General features: G+C 40.3%; 1 protein-coding gene across 1 annotated transcript in view; it reads left to right on the forward strand.

The window, feature by feature from the left end:
* The window catches only part of Cbp53E (Calbindin 53E), a 427,296-nt gene that overhangs the window by 159,458 nt on the left and 245,332 nt on the right, over positions 1 to 22,506 (forward strand). The window contains exon 2 of the mRNA XM_067142613.2: positions 2 to 87. Within this exon, the coding sequence (XP_066998714.1) occupies positions 2 to 87 (86 nt within the window). The remainder of the gene's footprint in view (position 1; positions 88 to 22,506) is intronic.

The raw sequence follows: 22,506 nt of genomic DNA on the forward strand, positions 1-22,506 counted from the left end.
GGGAATGGCTATATAGAAGGCACTGAGCTAGATGGCTTCCTGAGGGAATTCGTGTCCAGCGCAAATGTAACCGACATCAGCCCCGAGGTGAGTAATGTATATATACCTTACATTTGTCAGAGCATTTGTGTATCAGGTGTGAAGTAATGCCGCCATGTTGATAATAAGCTCTTCACAATACTTGTCTTAATTATTCACCCACTTTGAAAATTGCTTGTTCCCAATAAAATATATCAACAAGCATATACTGCATCAGCCTGTCCTAGGACTCACCTTTGCTTCAATCATAATTCCATGAACAATATTATTGTGTCCATTCTTGTACCTTCTTGAGTTCCTTGTGCTGCCCTCCATACCATTATAAACAGTAAAGACAACAATACTTCTAATAGCTTCAAACCAATTCAGTAATTTTTAAACTCAGCTTTCAATACTGATATAGAGTCTTCAAATCCCTGTGGTTGGTGGTGGCAGATTACGTCCACGGTATCCCCTGTCTATTGTAAAATACTATATTGTAGGTCTAGATAGAGCATTTACAGGAGAGGAAGCTTGGGGGTAAATCCGTGAGAGGCTTCAGTTGGAAAATAAGTATATCGGCAGGGCTGATCACAAGTATAAAATTAGAAGGAATTTTAGCAGAAATGATTGGGATAAATTTTCATTCGTTGGGAAGGGCGTGTAGGAGTGGAACAGTTTACCTGGGGAAGTGTTTGATCCTTTTCCAAAATCTTTACAGATATTCAAGAATAGAATAAACAGAAACAGAGAAAAGAAATGTTAGAGGGCATTCGACCTGTGTAGATTATTGTAAATAAAGAAATTTTGTGAATAAATTAATTCCATCCCCTTGTCTTTGGAGACTGGACAGGTGAAGTAGGGGACTGTCTGTAGGGGTGAAGTACAGTGGGGACATCGAGGGCCCTGGAACCGCTACGGTAGTTGTGAAGGCCCGTCAGGAACTTTGAAAAGCGGTGGCAAAAGGGGCTCTGGTTAATTCGCAGCAGGTCGTCATGCACATTAGATACCAGAATGGGTTTAAAAAAAGCAATGTGCATTTAAATCTTATAGCAATTGTACAGTATTTTTGAAGTGATTCCACATACTGCATATGAGTTGATTATGTGTGTTAGTTACAGAAGATATTATGAGTATAATTTTGTAAATTGTAGAAATGACTTCTTCTCTTTTTATTTAAAATTTAGTTGTTGAGAAAAATGTATTTTTGTGTATCATTTTGCCACCGAGGTAGACACCTCATTTGCAAATAAAGTATTTTGATTTGATTTGATTTGATTTGATTTGATTTGATTTGATTTGATTTGATTTGATTTGATTTGATTTGATTTGATTTGATTTGATTTGATTTGATTTGATTTGATTTGATTTGATTTGATTTGATTTGATTTGATTTGATTTGATTTGATTTGATTTGATTTGATTTGATTTGATTTGATTTGATTTGATTTGATTTGATTTGATTTGATTTGATTTGATTTGATTTGATTTGATTTGATTTGATTTGATTTGATTTGATTTGATTCGATTCGATTTGATTCGATTCGATTCGATTTGATTCGATTCGATTTGATTTGATTCGATTTGATTTGATTTGATTTGATTTGATTTGATTTGATTTGATTTGATTTGATTTGATTTGATTTGATTTGATTTGATTTGATTTGATTTGATTTGATTTGATTTGATTTGATTTGATTTGATTTGATTTGATTTGATTTGATTTTGAAGAAAAGTTTTTCGACTAATCTCATGTATTTTAGAATGATGCTATCACGCCCCGTAACTATAGATATGACAACAAACATTCGGGCTTTTACCGTTTCAATAAAGGTGAAATTCTTAACGTTTCGCAGAGAACTTTGTTCCTCATCTTCAGAAGAAAATCTCGTCTGTTCACGAGCAAGACTTCCCTAATAGTGAAGGTTTGGATTTAAGAATTACCGTTAGTCTATAGCAGGTGGTACTCTCGTTCGTCACTAGATGGCTAACTGGGCGCAGAGCGAAACATCTCGTGATGAGGGGAGTACGAATTTGGGAAACACCGAAACTACATAACAGGGACCCTGACCACCGTTCTCAGTGCTGCAGTTACTCACATGCAAATTGCCAACAGGTTCGCAAACTATTAAATTTAAAGGGCAGTTTTATCGTTAAATAAGGTTCAATGGCACAAACCCTCGGACACGTATCTCTTTAGTTTCGAGGCAGATCAACATTCCAAACTTTGGACGACATCGATGACTCCACAGCCGTGGCCTTCCTTGGTACTACTGCATCACTTCTGCAGTGGACAAGCAGTTGTGAGCTCAACAATCTATCAACCGCTCTGTTAACGCACTATTCCCTTTACAGAGTAACTACAGTTCCGGCCTCTATCGTAGAGGCAGAAAAAAGTCCATGTCGTTCGAATTCGGTATATAAATTAGCTCTGCCGAGATGAGTAGCTCACACGGTAAAGCGTTGGCTTTCTAAGCCCAACTTGGCAGGTTCAATCCTGCCGCAGTCCGGTGGTATTTGAAGGTGCTCATATACTTCAGCCTCGTGTAGGTAGATTTATTAATACGTAAAAGATATCATCAAAGCCAAAATTCCGGCACCTCGGCGTCTCAGAAAATCGTAAAAGTAGTTAGTGGGACGTACTCGTGTCTTCATCCCGAGGTGGTGTAGCTCTTTTCCGACACAGCCCTAATGGAGGCAAGCTGCATCTTCTACCATTTTAACCACATACCAACCCTCCTGCCATTCCTAAATATCTCGCAGTACCGGGAATCGAACCCCGGGACGCTGAGGACGGCAGCTAATAGTGCTAACCGCTAACGGTTCGGAGGCGTACAGTGGGACGTAAAAGTCAATAACATTATTATTATTATTATTATTATTATTATTATTATTATTATTATTATTATTATTATTATTATTATTATTATTATTATTATTATTATTATTATTATTATTATTATGTGGTGCAGCTCTTTTCCGACACAGGCCTAATGGAGGCAAGCTGCATCTTCTACCATTTTAACCACATACCAGCCCTCTTGCCATTCTTAAATATCTCGCAGTACTGGGAATCGAACCCCGGGACGCTGAGGACAGCAGCTAATAGTGCTAACCGTTAACGGTTCGGAGGCGGACAGTGGGACGTAAAAGCCAATAACATTATTATTATTATTATTATTATTATTATTATTATTATTATTATTATTATTATTATTATTATTATTGATGAACTGTCGTAACACAATCGATATATTTACCTGACAAACTATATTGGAACACTGCAGTAAGGTCGGGTTTCGGTTTCTCTGCCATCTGTCGCCTGTGGATGAGGGCGGTAGAATACATCCACAGCATACCTTGCTTTAGGTAAAAGGCGACTAAAAGAGGATCCAGAATCTCTCATGTTAGGAGCGTTGATTGGCGATCACGGATCCTCTACCTGACTCTGACATTGCTTCTACTTACTTGTGTAGCCTAAGGTATCTCACCTTCAACTTTCCTATCCGATCTCCCTTGGCCAATTCTTGTTCTTTTCTGACCTCGACGGTATTAAGTTTGCGAAATCTATGTGCCTCTCTTTTTCACGCCCTCCTTCCCGCCTTCCCATTCTTTTGGCGACACCTTCAGTCTTCGAAGTGTTGGACCATTTCCATTTTCCTTCTGATTAGCATTAATAGAGAATGGATGCCTAGTTGTACCTCTTTTTACCACTACCATGCATCATTTCCCTGCCATCTGGTAGATAAAGAAAACTTAAAACATTGACTCGCAAGGCAGGCTAAATGACGTCAAATGAATATACCTGCACACCGTAGTTGAAATCAAATTAATATTTAAGCTGTTCATAAACATCTCAAAAACAGACACCATGGTGTTCAGGAAAGGAGGGAGAGTACCCGCCTCAGCAGAGACCTTCATTTGGGATAAAAAATTAAAGATAGTATCAGACTTCAAATATTTAGGCATCACCCTGCAATCGAGCGCATATTGTTTCACAAAACATGTCACAGAAAAGGCAAATCAAGCAATGATGGCAATGCATGAAATAAAAGACATTAGATCACTTAGTCTGGAGACAGCAATGTTGCTATTCAGAGTAAAAATTCTTCCAATAATGACTTATGGCATTGAAATTTTCTGGACACATTTAACAACGAGGAACTTATCAACCTTAGAAAAGGTGAAAGCGAACTATATAAAGAAGGTGATAGGTGTATCAAAAACGACACGATCTAGACTTGTGTATCTCCTCGCAAGGGAATCATTTCTCGTAGAAGATCTCAGGACAAGTATGTCACTACCGAACACCGGTGCATCAAAGAAACTGCTAGCAAATCTGACGGAGAAGAGACAAGAAGTCCAACCAGACTTCTGTGGCACAGGGGCAATGATAGATCACTCGTGGACAAAAGCTAATTTTGAATTACGACATGTCATTACAAGATTAGCAGTTCGCGGTTTTCATCACCTACTCTGCAAATCAAAACACTTCCATGACCCAAGTATAGACTGTGAGTGCACACTATGTGGAAAAACGTGTGAACAGTACCACATTGAATTCTGTACAAGAAGAACAATGTCTATAAGTGATTATGCAAATATGTAACCCATCAATGTAACCTATATTCTCTGTTATGGCTATTTGGCTGCATTAAATATATTAATTATTAATGAATACCTTCCACGTTAGATATGTTAAGCCCCATTTAAGCATTCTTAGTCCGCCTCTGTGGTGTAGTGGTTAGTGTGATTCATTCAGGGGTCCATTCAGCCTTGGGAGGTCAACTGATTAGAGGGGGCTCGATTCCCACCTCAGTCATCCTCGAAGTGATTTTCCATGATTTCCCACTTCTCCTCTTGGCAAATGCCAGGATGGTACCTAACTTAAGGGCACGGTCACTCCCTTCCCTCTTCCATGTCTATCCATTCCAATCTTCCCATCCCCCCCACAAGAACCCTGTTCAGCGTTGCAGGTGAGGCCACCTGGGCGAGGTACTGGCCCTCCTCCACAGTTGTATCCCCCGACCCAAATTCTCACGCTCCAGGACAATGCCCATACAGAGGTAGAACTGGGATCCCTCGCTGAGTCCGGGGAATAACCATTCCTGGACGGTAAACGGATTATTAAGAAGAAGAAGAAGAAGCATCCTAAAGACGATAAATAATGCTAATAATAATGTTATTTGTTTTACGCCCCACTAACTACTGTTACAGTTTTCGGAGATCCTGATGAGGCACAATTTTGTCCTGCCGGAGATAAGTTGGGGTCAGAAGGCCAGTGCCTCGACCGTCTGAGCCACTCAGACCGGCGTGGATATTTAATTTTCAGCCGCTGTAGGCTTTTCCTTTACGGAACAATGAAATGCTCCCATCATTAAAGGGCCAATTATATGAATCACACAATCAATCAGTCAATCAATCAATCAATCGTTACAAATATACATACATACATACATACATTTCACAGCTCTTATTTTCTTGTCGACAGAGTGCTGAACTAGTTGACAGGTTGTTGAAGCTACATCGGCACGTTTATTGAAGCTGTCTCTGTTTGTTTTATACAGCGCACGAAGCGAGAGTAAAGTTGGGATGTGCCAAGCGACGTGGAAACATGTAACAGTTGTGTCAGCGGTTTTCAATAAGAATGTATTATCCATTCAGAATATATCAACTCTGACGGCAGTAGAGCACTTGTTTAATATATGGTAAAAGAATGTCATATTCAAATACTTGTCAGCCTGGTATGTGTAGGATGATAATTTTATTTGTATTTCTGGTGTCTTATTGGCTTATTGTCCGGCTCCATGGCTAAATGCATAGTGTGCTGGCCTTCGGTCACAGAGGTCTCGGCTTTGATTCCCGGTAGGGTCGGGAATTTTAACCTTAACTGTTTAATTTCGCTGGCACCAGGGCTGGGTGTATGTGTCATCTTCATCATCATTTCATCCTCATCACGACGCGCAGATCGCCTACGGGCGTCAAATCAAAAGACCTGCATCTGGCGAGTCGAACTTGTCCTCGGACACTCCCGGCACTAAAAGCCATACGCCATTTCATTTCATTTCATTGGCTTATTATACGAGTATATATTTTATTGCACGTATATGATTTGTGAAGAACCTCATAACATCACCGCGCCTACAAAAACCGCTATGTGAAAAGCTGAAAAGCTTAGAACTTCGGCCGGTAATATTCCGTCATCTAAGGAGCGAGCTCACGCTCTTGATATTTGTATGTCTTGCGGGTCAGTATTTCTGCTACAACATTATCGCATAGCAGTTTATGCAGGCGCACCGACGACAATCTCCTGAATAAAACTAAAACGACCGAGTTCTATTTTCAACACTCAAGTACAGTTCATGCCGCAAGAAACAGACTGGAAATAACTGGACAGTAATTAGTAAGTTCCGAGCATAAATAACTCGGCATTAAAACAGTTTTATAGTCATTTTTCCCGAGCTGCTGCAAATTGAAATATGGAACTGTAATGTGGAACTCCTTTTAAACTTTATTTCCCAAAACTACCTTCTTCGTCATATATCTCGTCCACAGCACAGTATATAGCAGTAACCCACAGTTTACATACCCTACATTACATATTTTTAACTTTTTTATCCACAGCACTTTTATTTCTCGTCTCACTTTTCTCATACCTTCCTACACGACCCAATTTACATGCTGCTTAATAAAACTGACATCATTTACATCGTTCCCTTCTTTATAATTGGTACTGATTCAGGTTAGATTTAGTACCATTTTCATTTATCTGCCGGTCTGAGTGGCTCGGATGGTTGAGGCGCTGGATATCTGACCCGAACTTCGGAGGTTCGATCCTGGCTCAGTCTGGTGGTATTTCAAGCTGCTAAAATAGGTCAGCCTCGTGACGGTAGAGTTACTGGCACGTAACAGAACTCCGGTGGGAAGAAATTCCGGTACATCGACGTGTCCGAAAACCGTCAAAGTAGTTAGTGGGACATAAAAACAACAACAACAACAACAACAATAATAATAATAATAATAATAATAATAATAATAATAATAATAATAATAATAATAATAATAATAATAATAATAATAATAATAATAATAAAAGAACCTGGAAACAAAGTATGGGAAAATCAAAAGGTTTTACATACATACATTATCATTATAGACTGTTATGCCTTCCAGCGTTCAGTCTGCAAGCCTCTGAGAATTTACTAAACGTCGCCACAATCCTCGATTTGCAACTAGAATTGTGGCCCCATTTAGTTCTAAACCTCTTATCTTTAAATCGTTAGAAACCGAGTCTAACCATCGTCGTCTCGGTCTCCCTCGACTTCTCTTACCCTCCATAGCAGAGTCCATTATTCTCCTAGGTAACCTATCATCCTCCATTCGCCTCACATGACCCCACCACCGAAACCGGTTTATGCGTACAGCTTCATCCATCGAGTTCATTCCTAAATTAGCCTTTATCTCCTCATTCCGAGTACCCTCCTGCCATTGTTCCCACCTGTTTGTACCAGTAATCATTCTTGCTACTTTCATGTCTGTTAATTCTAACTTATGAATAAGATATCCTGAGTCCACCCAGCTTTCTCTCCCGTAAAGCAAAGTTGGTCTGAAAACAGACCGATGTAAAGACAGTTTCGTCTAGGAGATGACTTCCTTCTTACAGAATACTGCTAATCGCAACTGCGAGCTCACTGCGTTAGCTTTACTACACCTTGATTCAATCTCACTTACTATATTACCATCCTGGGAGAACATACAACCCAAATACTTGAAATTATCAACCTGTTCCAGCTTTGTATCACCAATCTGACATTCAATTCAGTTGAATTTCTTACCTACTGACATCAATTTAGTCTTCGAGAGGCTAATTTTCATACCATACTCATTGCACCTATTTTCAAGTTCCAAGATATTAGACTGCAGGCTTTCGGCACAGTCTGCCATTAAGACCAAGTCGTCAGCATAGGCCAAACTGCTTACTACATTTCTACCTAAGTGAATCCCTCCCTGCCATTATACCTTTCTGCAGATGATCCATGTAAACTACGAACAGCAAAGGTGAATGATTACAGCCTTGTCTAACCCCTGTAAGTACCCTGAACCAAGAACTCATTCTACCATCAATTTTCACTGAAGCCCAATTGTCAACATAAATGCCTTTGATTGATTTTAATAATCTACCTTTAATTCCATAGTCCCCCAGTATGGCGAACATCTTTTCCCTCGGTACCCTGTCATATGCTTTCTCTAGATCTACGAAACATAAACACAACTGCCTATTCCTCTCTCAGCATTTTTCAATTACCTGGCGCATACTGAAAATCTGATCCTGACAGCCTCTCTGTGGTCTGAAACCACACTGGTTTTTATTCAACTTTCTCTCAATGACTGATCACACCCTCCCTTCCAAGATGCTTGTGAATACTTTGCCTGGTATACTAATCAATGACATACCTCGATAGTTTTTGAAATCCTTCCCGTTCCCTTGCTTTTAGATAGGTGCAGTTAGTGCTTTTGTCCAATCTGAAGGTACCTTACCAACACTCCACGCTAATTTTACTACTCTATGAAGCCATTTCATCCCTGCCTTCCCACTATACTTCACCATTTCAGGTCTAATTTCATCTATTCCTGCTGCCTTATGACAATGGAGTTTATTTACCATCCTTTCCAATTCCTCAAGCATAATTTCACCAACATCATTTTCCCCCTCCCCATGAGCTTGGCTGTTTGCAACACCAGCATGATGATTTCCTTTTATATTCAGAAGATGTTCATAATAATCCCTCCACCTCTCCAGTGATTCCCTGGGATCTATTATGAGTTCACCTGAATTACTCAAAACACTGTTCATTTCCTTTTTCCCTCCCTTCCTAAGATTCTTTATTACGGTCCAGAAAGGTTTCCCTGCTGCTTGACCTAGCCTTTCCAGGTTATTATCAAAATCTTCCCACGACTTCTTTTTGGATTCAACAACTATTTGTTTCGCTCTGTTTCTTTCATCTACGTACAAATCCCTGTCTGCCTCGGCCCTTGTTTGGAGCCATTCCTGATAAGCCTTCTTTTTACGTTTTCAGGCTGCTCTTTCATAATTCCACCAAGATGTTCGCCTGTTCCCATCTTTGCACACAGTTGTTCTTAGGCATTCCCTTGCTGTTTCTACTACAGAATCCCTATATGCCACCCATTCACTTTCCATATCCTGAACCTGCTTACTGTCTACTGTTCGAAACCTCTCACTAATCATATCCATGTACTTCTGTCTAATTTCCTCCTCCTGGAGATTTTCTACCCTTATTCGTTTGCAGACAGATTTCACTTTATCTACCCTAGGCCTAGATATACTTAGTTCACTACAGATCAGATAGTGGTCTGTATCATCGAAAAATTCGCGAAAAACTCGTACATTCCTAACAGATTTCCTGAATTCAAAGTCTATTAAGATATAGTATATTATGGATCTGGTACCCCTAGCCTCCCATGTGTAGCGGTGAATAGCCTTATGCTTGAAGAATGAATTCGTAACAGCTAAACCCATACTAGCACAGAAGTCCAGCAAACGCTTTCCATTCCCATTAGCTTCCATATCTTCCCTACATTTAGCAATCACCCTTTCGTATCCTTCAGTTCTATTCCCAACTCTCGCATTGAAACCGCCCATTAGCACTATTCTATCCTTGCTGTTGACCCTGACCACGATGTCACTCAATGCTTCATAAAACTTGTCAACTTCATCCTCATCTGCACCCTCACATGGTGAATACATGGACACAATTCTTGTCCTAATTCCTCCAACTGACAAATCTACCCACACCATTCGCTCATTTACGTGCCTAACAGAAACTATGTTGCGTGCAATAGTATTCCTGATAAAGAGCCCTGCCCCAGACTCTTCCTTTCCCTTTCTAACACCCGTCAAGTACACTTTATAATCTCCTATCACTTCCTCGTTATCTCCCCTTACCCGAATATCACTTACTTCTAGCACATCCAGATGCATCCTCTTAGCTGACTCAGCCAGTTCTACTTTCTTTCTTCCATAAGCCCCATTAATATTGATAGCTCCCCATCGAATTCCATTTCGTTCGCCAAGTCGTTTCCAAGGAGTCCCTCGCCTGTCAAATGGGAGTGGGACTCCGTTACTCCCATAGGTCCGAGGCTTGCTTAAAATGTTCTGAGCTCGGTAAATTCATGAAACAGGATGCTACCCTACTTGCACATAGTCCAAGTGAGTTTCTCTCCTCTAACGGGTTATGGACCATCGGTAAATTGTATGGTCTTAGCCGTCTGAGCACAAGGAGGGCCAAGACTCAGAATATGTCCGAGATGCCCACTCCCATTCCATAGCAACATGTATCCCGACTCTCAGGACCACTTACTGGGCCACTCAGCCGTTGCCCATGGTTCACGAAGTAGGGTGTGACTACAGTAACCCAGAAAAATTTAAATATCTTGGTGAATGGATCCAGCCGAATGGGCTTGATAAAGAAGCAACTAAGGGAAGGGCCAGAAAGATGGAGCCTATATATTAATACAGAGTAGATACAATAAAAGATCGATATCTTACAGAGCAAATGTGCCACGTTTATCAAGCCAGAGGAACTTTACAGTTCAGAATGTCTGATACTGAACAAGAAAGGGGAAATGGACGAGATAGAGAAGAAAGAAAGGAAAATCTTGATAAAGATCTTAGGACCCGAAAAAAGCAAGAATGGCACATGGAGGAAAAGGAGAAATGAAGATCTATACAGACAGACAGAGAAGATCACAGACAACAGACGTAAGAGGAGACTGAAGTTGTATGAGCACCTCGCAAGAATAAAGGAGAGTCGACTAACAAAGAAAATGTTTAAAATCAACTACTAAATGGGTAGAAGAAACAAGAAAAGACATGGAGGAAGTTGGCAGCGATCCTAAAGAAATCCTTAATGGAGATTGGTTTCGAGCTAAAATTGATAAATTCAAGGGGTTCCACGAAAAGCAAAATGAAATGTCCAAGAACATGTGATCAGAAGGATAGGAAGAAGTTCTGGGAGAAGGTAAAAGAAGTAACCAGCAAGTCAATTGTTTACCGTGGTCCAAAGCATTCCAAAATCGAACAAAGGAAAACAAGAATATTATGAAGTATCCACGATAGGGTTTTGATCAAGAGAACTTTCTTGAAGGTATAAAAGCAATGGTCGTGGAAGGTAAATGCTTTATTTGTGTCACCTGAACCTACAGTGCTTCACTACAGTATTAATCCCTAATTATTTTCTCGCCAGCAATTTACAACTCTCAAAACATTACAGTTCATAGCCACTAGAATAATGGGAACTCTGTTTTATTCTTCCATGGTTTGTGGCTGTATAACCTAAACATTCACTTCTGTATTTTTCTTTTCAATCTACTTCGTCAAGTCTGGTGATGTAGAGCAGTAGTTAGACACACACACCTACAGTACTCAAGGTTACAGATTCGAATTTCAGTTCTTTTGATTTATTGTTAAGTTGAAAACCCCCTTTCGAGAATGAAATTTCGACACTCAAAAAACGTTGAGGCTAATAGCACAGGAAGGGATTTCAAATAAGAACCATTATTAACCACTAGACACATTCTTTCCTAATGAATTAGTTGCCTGGGTTCGATTCACTGCAGGGTCGGGAATTTTAACCATCATTGGTTAATTGCGCTGGCACGGGAGGTGGGTGGATGTGTCGTCTTCATCATTATTTCACTCCCATCACGACGCGCAGGTCGCCTACATGCGTGAAATCAAAAGACCTGCACCTGGCGAGCCGAACATGTCCTCGGGCACTCCGGGCACTAAAATCCATACGCCATTTCATTTCCGCATAATTAATGTACTATACAGAGTTGTAAAAAAAAGAGTTCTAACGTGGAAATAAAGCGTTTCCAGACCCATGCTTGAAAGTTTAGTACTACCTTATCGTTACACCTGTATTAGTAGCAACAGAAATACCAAGCTAATTGTTCTCGCATCAAATAAAACAGTGGTGCACACCTGCACGCAATGTTCAGACCATGCCCTAGAAAGATACTTTGAATATTACAGTTCTGTCTTTAATCCATACAACCAGGCCAACCTTGTTCCACACGTGAAACACACAGTATTAGAGCGCGGATTTTTATGCATTAATAGGTTAGAATGCAAACTTAATGAAGCGAGTAGCAAGTATAGTCTACCTTCACAACGACTATGCTATTGGGTTTGCGTAAACATTAGGGGTACGACCCATCAGAACCCCTATAATTTATGTTACTCTTGCTACACTATGGAAGAGTGGGTGGCCGACACCTCCTACTAAGCAAATTAGTTTGCAGTCTAACCTGTGACTGCATAAAAATCCGGGCTTTACACAGCATGCACATACCTTCCACCAGAAGTACGTACTCACCACAACTCAAACGCCTCACTTTTATGTCTATTCTATAAGTACAGCTCGACACCACTCCCAGTGTTCTAGGTGCGATTAATAGTAAACACAGGTAAAGTGATAAAGTTCTAATATAATCATCAGCATCTTACCATAAGTATCGTTTAAGAAGCAAACTCTATCATAAAACCATGGACATATTACAGAACTTGTTCACTGGTTTTCAGAGCTTGATTCGATTTCTCCTTCCGCTTCTAAGACGAGAAGTGTCTGATGGTTCCCCTGTAGCTATCAATGTAGGTAGATGCCAAGCTATAGGGACTGACTTTATCATATACAAAATAAACATGACCTAGAAGTCAGCTTCGGTGTAGGTTGAGTGAACTTCACGGCCTCGCCTCTATCCAGAAGTGGAAATCTTGTTTCTCAGCAGTCGATTTCCTAATGGGGGATCGGACCCACGTCCGTCTTGCTGAACCGAGCAAGGTTAGGTCATTTATGCTGGTAGAAATTAATTTTATAAGAAAGTTAAGTGAACCCAGCGAGATCACCGTGCGGTTAGGGTCGCGGAGCTGTGTGCTTGCATTTCTGGAGATCAAACCAAACCAAACCCCATGGCACTACAGCCCTTGAAGGGCCTTGGCCTGCCAAACGACCGCTGCTTAGCCCGAAGGCCTGCAGATTACGAGGTGTCGTGTGGTCAGCACGACGAATACTCTCGGTCGTTATTCTTGGCTTTCTAGACCAGGGCCGCTATCTCACCGTCGATAGCTCCTCAATTCTGATCACGTAGGCTGAGTGGACCTCGAACCAGTGCTCAGGTCCAGGTAAAAATCCCTCACCTGGCCGGGAATCGAACCCGGGGCCTCCGGGTAAGAGGCAGGCACGCTACCCCTACACAACGGGGCCGGCCATTTCTGGAGATGGTAGGTTCGAATCCCACCATCGGGCAGCGCTGAAGATGGTTACCGGTGATTTTTCATTTTCCCTGCCTTCCCAATCCCAGTCCTTTCTCACCCTTACGTCGCCGGAAACTTTCAATGTGTTAGTGTGACGTTAAAAACCTCTAGCAAAAAGGAAAATTTGCTGACCGAACAAAATACATTTGAGGACCAAAGATGGAAAAGGATGAAAGTGCCAGAAACATGTTTTCGAGTAAACGCCAATAACAGAGATCCCCACCACAATGGCACTTTCACCCAACTCTACCAAAGGAGACCAGGGATTAATAATTACCTACGGCCTTTGAGGTGCAAGTACACTACATCCAATATATTTTATATAATTACATAACAATATTTAGCTTCTATACATTTCATTTCTTTAATTAAGAGGTTGAGAAATTAGAAAATACACGAGTGATAGCACACTGACACAATGGACAGCACAGAAGAATATTGCAGAGCGAGACACTGGCACATTCACCCTTCCCCACCAAACTCAGCTGGGCGTGTTTCACTTTCTACCAACTAAACTAAACCTCAGGCACATGAACAAGTTGCCACCATATACGGCATGGCTAATACATCCCCGTATTTTTTTAAAACCTAATTTTTCGTATTTCGGTACTTTCAACTTTTTCCATCTTTGGTCCCAATTTAAGTTAACTCAGTACCGGTCCTTAAAGAACGTAATTCGGAAAATTTACCCAGATCATTGTCTGAAACAAAAATGAAGAATTTTATAAACGAACTGGAAAAGCAAGTGTTACCTAAAAATCAAGGTAAGGTTCCTCCTTTCTCACCACCCTCCATTGATGGGTTAGTTTTTGCACAGTTGTGGCAGTAAGCCCATCCAGCGGAGAACAGTGGCATCTAGAGACACAGAGCACACCTTACAAATGGCAATCGGTGCAATGTTATTGTTGATTTTTTTTTTAGAGGCTTGGAGCACTGGAGTCGAGTTGAGTAGCTCAGGTGGTAAAGCGTTGGACTTCTGAGCCCAACTTGCCAGGTTCGATCCGGGCTCAGTCCGGTGGTATTTGAAGGTGATCAAATACATCAACCTCGTGTCGGAAGATTTACTGGCATGTAAAAATAAGTTCTGCGGGGCTATATTCTGGCACTTAGGCCTCTCCGAAACCGTAAAAGTAGTTGGTGGGACATAAAACCAATAACACTATCATTGCCTTCCCGATTTAATCCAGACTGCTCAAGATCCTTTCTTACCTCCTTGAACCATTTATTGGAAAATTGAGGTCTACTGTCAAGTGCTTAAAAATCTGTCATGTCAGGCTCTTCTCAACGATTCTAAACAGATGTCCATGTAATAGGAGTCCTATTTTTCTTCATTGACTTAATCAATATTTCGCTTTCCTCGTATAATTCTCCACTTCCTCGTAACCTATACTGGCAATCCACGACTTTTGGATCCATTATCTTGCAGAGATCTAAAGTCCGTTGAGAAATTCAAGCATCTGGGTAGCACTGTAACGTCAACAAATTAGCTGGATATGCACATTAACAGTCGCATTGAAACAGCAGCTGCTGCATTTGGAAAACAAGTCCGCGTGTCTTCCTGTCTCATGATATCCACTTACGTCTGGTAGTATTTGAAGGTGCTCAAATACGTCAACCTCGTGTCGGAAGATTTACTGACACGTAAAAGAACTGCTACGGGACAAAATTCTGCTTTTCGGCGTCTCCTAAAACTATAAAATTGTAGGTAGTGGGTAAAACCAACAACATTATTAAGACACTGGATTTTTTTAAACGTACCTTATAACAGGCGTTATTGTGGTAGCCCTAGTAGCAAACAGCAACAAGAAATTTCACTTGAGTATCCCAGAACTTTAAATAAATAACTCTCCTTTCTGAATATATTTCGAGGATACAATACATCTCGAGAGAATCCAGTTTTGTACGAGCAAGTGTAATAATTACTATTGATTTGTTCAGAATAATACAAGAGGAGAAGATCGTATGTTGGATTTTATCATTCTATGACCCTCTGCCTCCTCTGAGAACCATGTGACCTTGCCGCGGTGGGGAGGCTTGCGTGTCCCAATGATGCAGATAGCCGAGCCGCAGGTGCAACCATATCGGATGGGTATCTGTTGAGAGACCAGACTAACGAATGGTTCATCGAAAGGGGGGGTAGCAGCCTTTCGATAGTTGCAAGGGCGGCAGTCTAGATGATTGACTGATACGGCCTTGTAATAATACTCAATATGGCTTAGCTGTGTTGATACTGCTACACGGCTGAAAGCAACGGGAAACTACAGCCGTAACTACCTCCCGAGGACATGCAGCTCTCTCTGTATGAATGATGTACTGATGATGGCTTCCTCCCGGGTAAAATACTCCGGAGGTAAACTAGTCCCCCATTCGGATCTCCGGGTGGGGACTACACGAGAGGGGGCGATCATCAGGAAGATGGATACTGACATTCTGCGAGTCGGAGCGTGGAATGTTAGAAGTTTGAATCGTTGTGGTAGGTTAGAGAACCTGAAAAGGGAGATGGATAGGCTAAAGTTAGATGTAGTTGGTATAAGTGAAGTACGTTGGCAGGAAGAACAAGATTTTTGGTCAGGCGACTACCGAATTATCAACACAAAATCAAACAGGGGAAATGCAGGAATTGGTTTAATAATGAATAAGAAAATAGGGCACCGGGTAAGCTACTACGACCAGCATAGTGAAAGAATTATTGTCGTCAAGATAGACACCAAACCAATGCCCACCACAATAGTGCAGGTCTATATGCCTACTAGTTCAGCGGATGATGAAGAAATCGAAAGAATATGAGGAGATAGAAGATTTAATACAATATGTAAAGGGTGACGAGAATCTAATTGTGATGGGAGACTGGAATGCAGTGGTAGGCCAAGGAAGAGAAGGTAATACAGTAGGAGAATTTGGATTGGGACAAAGGAACGAAAGAGGAAGTCGGCTGGTTGAATTCTGCACTGATCATAATTTAGTCCTTGCCAATACTTGGTTCAAACACCACAAACGACAGCTGTATACGTGGACGAGACCTGGTGACACCGGAAGGTATCAAATAGACTTCATTATGATTAGGCAGAGATTCAGAAACCAGGTGTTGGATTGCAAAACTTTCCCAGGAGCAGACGTGGACTCTGACCATAACTTGTTGGTCATGAAATGCCATCTGAAGTTGAAGAAATTGAAGAAAGGAAAGAATGCAAAAAGATGGGATCTAGACAAGTTGAAAGAAAAGAGTGTGAGGGATTGTTTCAAGGAACATGTTGCACAAGTACTAAATGAAAAGGCTGAAGGAAACACTATAGAGGAAGAGTGGAGAGTCATGAAGAATGAAGTCAGTAGGGCTGCTGAAGAGATGTTAGGAAGGAAGAAAAGATCAACGAAGAATCAGTGGATAACTCAGGAGATACTAGACCTGATGGATGAACGACGAAAACACAAGAATGCTAGAAATGAAGAGGGCAGAAAAGAATACAGGCGATTAAAGAATCAAGTGGATAGAAAGTGCAAGGTAGCTAAGGAAGAATGGCTGAAGGAGAAGTGCAAGGATGTCGAAGGCTGTATGGTCCTGGGTAAGGTAGATGCTGCATACAGGAAAATCAAGGAAACCTTTGGAGAAAGGAAATCTAGGTGTATGAATATTAAGAGCTCAGATGGAAAGCCACTTCTAGGGAAAGAAGACAAAGCAGAAAGATGGCAGGAGCATATCCAACAGTTGTATGAAGGTAAAGATGTAGATAATTTGGTTCTGGAACATGAAGAGGCTGTTGATGCTGATGAAATGGGAGACCCAATTTTGAGGTCAGAGTTTGACAGAGCTGTGAGTGACCTCAATAGGAACAAGGCACCTGGAATTGATGACATTCCCTCTGAATTACTGACTGCCTTAGGAGAAACCAGCATGGCAAGGTTATTTCATTTAATGTGCAAGATGTATGAGACAGGAGAAGTCCCATCCGATTTTCGGAAGAATGTTGTTATACCTATTCCCAAGAAAGCCGGTGCTGACAGGTGTGAAAACTACCGCACCATTAGTTTAGTATCTCATGCCTGCAAAATTTTAACACGTATTATTTACAGAAGAATGGAAAAACAAGTAGAAGCTGAGTTGGGAGAAGATCAATTTGGCTTCAGAAGAAATGTAGGGACACGTGAAGCAATACTGACTTTACGTCTGATCTTAGAGGATCGAATCAAGAAGGACAAGCTCACATACATGGCATTCGTAGATCTAGAAAAGGCATTCGATAATGTTGATTGGACCAAGCTATTTATGATTCTGAAGATGATAGGGATCAGACACCGAGAACGAAGAATTATCTACAATCTGTATAAAAATCAGTCTGCAGTGATAAGAATCGAGGGCTTTGAAAAAGAAGCAGCAATCCAGAAAGGAGTGAGGCAAGGCTGCAGTTTGTCCCCTCTCTTTTTCAATGTTTACATAGAACAGGCAGTAAAGGAAATCAAAGAGAAATTTGGAAATGGAATCACAGTCCAAGGAGAGGAAATCAAAACCTTGAGATTTGCCGATGATATTGTTATTTTATCTGAGACTGCAGAAGATCTCGAGAAGTTGCTGAATGGTATGGATGAAGTCTTGGGTAAGGAGTACAAGATGAAAATAAATAAGTCCAAAACAAAAGTAATGGAGTGCAGTCGAACGAAGGCAGGTGATGTAGGAAATATTAGATTAGGAAATGAAGTCTTAAAGAAAGTAGAAGAATATTGTTACTTGGGTAGTAAAATAACTAACGATGGCAGAAGTAAGAAAGACATAAAATGCAGACTAGCACAAGCAAGGAAGAGCTTTCTTAAGAAAAGAAATTTGCTCACTTCAAACATTGATATCGGAATTAGAAATATGTTTTTGAAGATTTTCGTGTGGGGCGTGGCATTGTATGGAAGTGAACCATGGACGATAACTAGCTCAGAAAGAAAGAGAATAGAAGCTTTTGAAATGTGGTGTTACAGAAGAATGCTGAAGGTGAGATGGATAGATCGAATCACGAATGAAGAGATACTGAATCGAATTAGAGAGAGGAGATCGATTTGGCGAAATTTGACGAAAAGAAGAGATAGAATGATAGGACACATCTTAAGACACCCAGAACTTGTTCAGTTGGTTTTTGAAGGAAGTGTAGGTGGTAAGAACGGTAGGGGTAGACCAAGGTATGAATATGACAAGCAGATTAGAGCAGATGTAGGATGCAATAGTTACGTAGAAATGAAAAGGTTAGCGCAGGATCGGGTGGCATGGAGAGCTGCATCAAACCAGTCTATGGACTGATGACTCAAACAACAACATGACCCTCTGATCTTACGAGGAAAGGTTAGATATTAAAGAGGTTACGAAGATAGTTCGAGCTATACCACAAACTTCCTCTCTCAACCACAGATGTTCCTGCAAGGACGAACGGGTGTACGAACGCACAAAAATTATTGGCAAATATTCCGTCACAGTTGCAATAAAATTGTAGAAAGTAACTTGGTGTCTCCAGCATGTAAATGTCATATAGAGAGAGAATTTACTGTATTTTAATTTACCGACCAAACTGGCTACGCAGTGCGTTTCGCGAAACTATATGCTCCTATTGGAGAGATGATAGGTTAGAATCCTACCGCCGACAATTCTGAAGATATTATTTTGTGGTTTCTCATTTTTAACACCAGGCAAATAGCATGGCTGCTACCATTAGCTTAGAAATAACCCAATTTTTACAAGCTTTAGAGGAGAGATCGTGTCACGAATTATTACCGACTAATACGTCTAATACTATGACTAAGCGTATGAAGTAAATCTTGTTCATATTTACTGTACATAAAAAACGATTAGCACCATTTTTTAATGCATTTAGTAGAAGAATAGCTCTACAACTATAAGCTGAAGCTTACTGTTTTTATATATAAAACAGTCGGTCGACAACAAGAAATTTCGAAGGTCGAGTTCCAAATTTTTATCCATAACGTACGATTGATTTCTTGTTTGTATCATCAGTCCACAGACTGATTTAGTGCAGCAATCCATGCCACCCTATAGTGCGATAACTTCTTCACTTCAATGTAACTACTACATCTTACATCTGCTCTAATCCATTTTTCATATTCATGCCTTGATCTACCCCTACCGTTTTTACCACACGTCCCTCAAGAATTAACTGAACAAGTCATTGGTGTCTTAATATGTGCCCTATCATTTTATCTCTCCTTCACTTCAAATTTAGCCAAATCTTTCTCTTCTCACCAGTTCCATTCAGTATCTCGTGATTCGTGGTTCGATCTACCCATCTCACCATCAGCATTCTTCTGTAACACCACATTTCAAGAGCTTCTATTCTCTTTATTTCTGTGCTAGTTATTGTCCATGTTTCACTTCCATACAATGTCACGCTTCAGACGAAAGTCGTCATGCTTAGTAATGATAACCCCGGACGAGTTGGCCGCGTGGTTAGGGGCACATAGCTGTAAGCTTGCATCCGGGAGATAGTGGGTTCGAGCCCCACTATCGGCAGCCCTGAAGATGGCTTCCCTTGGTTTCCCATTTTCACACCAGGCAAATGCTGTACCTTAATTAAGGCCACGGCCGCTTCCTTCTCATTCCTAGCCCTTTTCTATCCCATCGACGCCGTAACACCTATCTGTGTCGGTGGGACGTAAAGCAAATTTTAATTGTAGTAGTGATAATATTAAGCAGTTGCTTTACATCACTCAAGCATGAATACGATGTAGAAAAAAAAGGATTTAAATTATTATTAAAAGCAATTGATTTACAGCAAACTCCCGATTATCCGAGTGCGGATTATGCGGCTGCGGATTATCCGTGCACCTCCGAGGTTTATTGTATTTTTATTTTTATTTTATTTACCTCGTTTTTGTCAGGGCATTTTAAATGCGTGTAAACTGCGCGCAATGTACTGTATAGCAGTTCTCTTTTGGTGTTCTGTAATAGCAGTCATGGCTACGAAGCAAAAGAAAGTGCTTCTAATTTTAAAACAAAAGCTTGAATTAAGTAAATGTTCGGGAAAGAAGAATCACTAAAGAAATTAGCGAATGATTATGGGACTGGTGCTCAGACATTTAAGAGACATTCAGAATAACAAACAGAAACACTTAGAATTAACGTTTGGTATCTCAAGTGTTTTACGTAATTAATTTATTTATTTATTTATTTATTTATTTATTTATTTATTTATTTATTTATTTATTTATTTATTTATTTATTTATTTATTTATTTGTGGCGATGTTAGGGCTCTTGGCCCCCTCTTACACTTAACCACATTATGCGGCTATATACTGAATCCAAACATAATATTCTAACTTAAAACAGTGTATATAATATAATAGTAATATAACTTAATATAGTCTAAAACTAAAAGATTACATCATAAGTCTAAAATTAGAAAAATAATAAATAAATTCAATATTAACTACTCTAGGTGGAATTCATAAAATATAACAGTAATTTATGTAAACTTTTGGGAACCATTTACTCCAGACATTCATTCACACATTCACACATAACTACATGATATAGCCTACGTATTCAAGAGGAAATCTTTATACTGTCTTTTGAAGGTAATTAATGAGGAACTAATTTCAGGGGGTAAAGCATTCCATATTCTTGCGCCCGACACAAGGAAAGAATTACTGAAGGTAGTTGTATGATGTGGAGGTATTGCAATTGTTGACCCAGATCGCGTGTCACGGTCATGAAAGGAAGATAGGAAACGGAAATTACTGGAGAGATATTCAGGCATATTTTCAGTCAAGAGTCGATAGATAACGGTTGATACATGGTGATTTCTCTGCTGCTCTACTTTTAACCAAGAAAGTCGTGCATAAAAAGGGGATACATGCGAGGCAAAATTCAATGAAAAGATAAATCTAATGCAGGAGTTTAAAGCTCTCTGCAATTTCCCATTTTGTTCACTGGTAGCATCCAGCAACACAACATCACAATAGTTAAAAATTGGAAGTATCAATGTTTGAACCAGTTTTATTTTTAAGTTGAGAGGTAATACGGTCTGGTGAATCATAAGGGGATGAAGTGATGAGTGAACTTTCCCGCATACGTTAGTGACATGCTCATCCCAGTTTAAAGTTTCATTTATAGTGACTCCAAGGCTTTTTACTGATTTACAGAGTGGGATAGCAACGCCATTTAGTTGAATGACTGGAATTTGTAGACTGTGAAGATGGGCAAGCAGTTTTCTCTGCCCTAGTATGATAGCTTGTGTTTTCGTTGGGTTGATGGAGAGAGAATTCTCAGCTGCATAACAGCTGATCTGCTCTAAGGGCCTATTTTATTCATAAAAGTGATCAGTGGCGCCAATTCCTCCTAGATGTTAAGTCCCCTTGAAACGTGGAGTCTGGTAGTCTTCGGAGACTTCTAAGGCGTTAAATCTGGAGTAGTTAGTAGATGGTTGTATATCAAGGAATTAGATTAGAAAGCCGGCATTCCTTCAGACAACTACATTTCCCTGTGGAGACTGTACAAGCTCTATTATTGTTCTGTTTTTAATGTTTGTTTGTGAATATTGTTATTATTATTTAGGAATATTTGTATTAATAGTTCATTTCACATGCTTGTGTTCATCTTAATCAACCCCCCCCCCCAATAATTACCCGAAGTCGGCGCGCCTGAAAGTGGTTATGGAATGTGTTAATTGTTTTTACACTGGGTCGGTGACCTAGATGTTAGGCCCCTTTAAACAACAAGCATCATCGTTATCAATTGTTTTACATTATTGCATTTTCAAACAGTATTGTACGTTCTGTATTAAAACTTTCGTTGTGAATTAAAATGCACAAACTCGTATTATCCGTGTTTTCGGTTATCCGTGCTAATTTGTCCGGTGATTAGCTCGGATAATCGAGAGTTTGCTGTTCATAAAGAACTGTAGAGGATGATTATCTCGTTGTACTTCCTCTTAAAACAAAAATCACCACCACCACCATCATCATAAAACCAAACCAAACCCCATGGCACTACAGCCCTTGAAGGGCCTTGGCCTACCAAGCGACCGCTGCTCAGCCCGAAGGTCTGCAGGTTACGAGGTGTCGTGTGGTCAGCACGACGAATCCTCTCGGCCGTTATTCTTGGCTTTCTAGACCGACCACCATCATAAAGAACTTAATTTATATTTGTACTGTTTAATTGTATTGT

This window comes from Anabrus simplex, chromosome 3 (genome assembly GCF_040414725.1).
Source record: "Anabrus simplex isolate iqAnaSimp1 chromosome 3, ASM4041472v1, whole genome shotgun sequence".
Taxonomy (NCBI): domain Eukaryota; kingdom Metazoa; phylum Arthropoda; class Insecta; order Orthoptera; family Tettigoniidae; genus Anabrus; species Anabrus simplex.